The 3329-nt window shown below is 34.8% G+C and overlaps 1 protein-coding gene across 1 annotated transcript in view; it reads right to left on the reverse strand.

Annotated features, from left to right (window-relative positions):
• Positions 1846–3329, reverse strand: part of LOC107642581 (E3 ubiquitin-protein ligase HOS1) — a gene marked incomplete at its 5' end in the record, with an annotated part of 5004 nt that continues 3520 nt past the window's right edge. Inside the window, 2 exon segments of the mRNA XM_016345976.2 lie at positions 1846–2312; positions 2455–3167. Of these exon segments, the coding sequence (XP_016201462.1) occupies positions 2144–2312; positions 2455–3167 (882 nt within the window).

Consider the following 3329-nt stretch of genomic DNA (forward strand, 5'->3'; position numbering starts at 1 on the left):
ATTTAAAATGGAATAAAAAAAAATCTAAAAATTTATTAAAAATCATATTTTAATTGTTTAGCATACAAAGAATCATTACTAAAGTTTTTTATGTTAAAAAAATTATTATAAAATATATAAACTCAAACATTTATGTTAATAATATGTATATAGTAAATCGAATACATATAAATTACATAAATCAAGTCAATTTGATTTGATTTATACATAAGTGTTCAGAACATAATGTGTAACTAGTTCTGATTTAAGACATTTGTAAAATTTTAAACTCAATTTATTTTATCAATGTAAATTATCCTTTTCGATATGTATGTATATGGTTTCCGTACATTATCACCATTTTCTTTTTGTTAGAAAGTTATCCATTTATAGATAAATCATGATGATATTCTTCTCATAATTATCCGTGGGACAATTTGAGAACATTTTCTTGGTGGATGTCCACACCACTTACCTTCGATGTTGGGAGAAAGGAGTGGATAGGTTGTTTCTTCTTCACTTCTTTGAATATTTATTCAAGGGAATGAGTCAATGAGTGAGTTAAAAGTTATTTATGTCCATAAAATTCAATTAAAACCTCTCTTGTTAGAGATAATTTGAGTGGAAAAGCAAAGGGAACGCGTTTTCATTGAACTAAGTTGAATTGAGCCAATGACTTCTAGGTCAACCAAAATAAGATTAAATTTTAGGTGATTACTGATTTCTAATAGTAATGCGAATATTTAAAAGTTGACAAGTTATCTTCAAAAGAGAACTTTACCACTTCCTGATTATAATCTCTTCTTAGGGGGGCTTCTATAAAACCTTTAGCTAATAAAACCATGCAGTCCACAAGAAAAACTAAACTAAAATCAAATTTCCACCAATGACAAGACCAACGATTTAGCAGGGCTCGACAAAAGAAAATACTATTAGAAGAAGAGATAAAAATACACCTAAAAGTTTATATGCTGGACACGATTACACTTCAATCATTTAATAAGTCATGCGTGTACACTATTTATACACTCTAGCGGACACATTTACCCTTCCGGTCATCGGTGTGTGGCGTTATTAAATGATTGAAGTGTAATTATATTCGGCATGTGAACTTTTAGGTGTATTTTTGTTCCTTCTTCCTTAAAAAAATAAACACGAAAAATATTGTGTCCGTCGGAATGTATAAATGATGTGCACGCGTGACTCATTAAATGATTAAAGTGTAAACGTGTCCAGCATGTGAACTTTCGGGAGTGGATCCTCTCCAATGAAAAAAAAAACTGGATGGTGTCCGGTGTTTAATTTTAATCTCACCCTTCATTGCTCTCTCTCTTCTTTATTTTTGGTCCTACTTATAGAATTAAAGGTGAGAAATCACACTTTATTCTCTAAGTGTTAAAAAAATTGAAAAAAATCCATTTCCATAAACTTTCAAGTATATTTTTGTCCCTTCTTCCTATAAATAGTTAACTAATATCCCATTAGTAGTTGACTAATATAGTGGAATCGTCCGCGTGGGATGCTTCCAAGAAACACTACTAGGAATATTCTGGCATATAAAAGCAACTGAAATCTTTTCGTACAAAAGAGGATAATGGTAATTTATAGCTGTATCCACCTTTTATCCCATTCCAAAGGCTCATCTTTTTTATCACTACATCAATCATTCTCACTTCGTCTTCATTCCCACATCGTCTACTAAGAAAAAGGTTTCCACTGTTGATCCCTTTCTTAGAGGAAATATCACGCATAACATGACAATATAAAAGCATCTACATCCAATCTTAGAAGGCGATTACAGTATCTTCGCGTACATAATACAATATCTTCGGACGAGACTCTCTCAGCCACCACGACGGCCTTGAATTTGCTTAAAACATGATATGATTTTTTTTATGAATCATTCTTCGAAGTTCCAACCATGAAATATATAATTCGGATAAAGGCTGAACGGAAAAGGAAAAGGCCAACACAATGTACTTTTTAAGACTAACATTTCCTTCATCGAAATATTAGCTGCACAACTAAGACCAGCGTAAATGTCCAAGTAAAAACTCCTTTAAGATACAAATCTGAACTGAAAATAACTCTCTTTCGCTGGTCTTTCCCTGTTTCTATCCAGAAAAAAAATACAAGAAACCCCTTTTTTCTCAGAAATGTAGTCTCATCTCTTGGTAAACCTGCTTCGCCTATTTGTTCTAGTTGGAGTTGCATGGTAAACTATATCCATAGCTCTTTCCAGACCCTGCTCCTCTTCATCGCTGGTTTCGTCAGATCTCCACCTAGGTCCACCATTGATATTTTCTCTGGCATCTAATCTCGTCTCCATATGGCTGTAGAAATGTTCAGAAAGAAGGATTCAGCGCAAAGTGTAGATTGCAGAAGGGCATGTAAATGTGGAAATTGTAAGAAATAAGCCGTATCAATAAACAAACTGGCAGGGAGCAAAAGAAGAAACAGGTAACATGATCTCACCTCCAAGAAACGTCCATTGGATCATTAGCAGACGCTGCATTCCAACTTCTATCACCTTTATGTGATTGGACACTCTTACTAGATATATTAGGAAAGTTATCGGCAAATTCTTTGGAATGGCTGCGCATGGATCCAATAACGGGGCTGGCTGAAGCCTTCAAGGAGTACATAGGACTGGCTTTTTTGGTATGGCTAAAAAGCGCACTCCGTTCATCTGGTGACATTTTGTCCCGCATATTTTCTTGGGAATTGTTTGGTGATGTTTTGTTAGCACCCTTCAGAGCTGAATCATTCATGAAACGGATCCCATGATTCTTTGGAGTTAGAGTGTGATCGTACCTAAGGATTTTGCCACTTTTACCTTGATTATTTGAAAACCTCATATTACTAGTGATTAATCCTTCATGACGATCTGATGGGGTGCCAAAATTACCAAATTCGGGCCCAATAGTAGGAAAAGGCATGCCTAATTTGGTTGAAGTTCCTAAAGTCGATGAACTCAATAAACCAAATGTATGATCTCCATGCAGCATGTCGGAAGAATCTGTGGATGAGGGAATCAATAGACTCGTTGACCGGGATTCCCGAGTCCGAGGAACATCAATCTTAGCAGGAATTGTAACTTCTTCATGAGAAGTAATACCACCTTCAGTCAAGTTTCCACTTCTCACTTGTTGCTGCTCAACTTCTGGAAGCAACTCCAAGCACCTATTCTGTCTCATTCAAAGAAATGAATATTTACTGAACTCATGCTAATAATATGCTCAATACAGTAGAGTTTATAAAGTTTAAAACATCAACATGACAGTTTGCCACATCATGCATATCAGATATCACACAATTAATTTCTGAGGCATCTAAGCATGTTGGCATTA

Source organism: Arachis ipaensis, chromosome B05, assembly GCF_000816755.2.
Source record: "Arachis ipaensis cultivar K30076 chromosome B05, Araip1.1, whole genome shotgun sequence".
Classification (NCBI taxonomy): domain Eukaryota; kingdom Viridiplantae; phylum Streptophyta; class Magnoliopsida; order Fabales; family Fabaceae; genus Arachis; species Arachis ipaensis.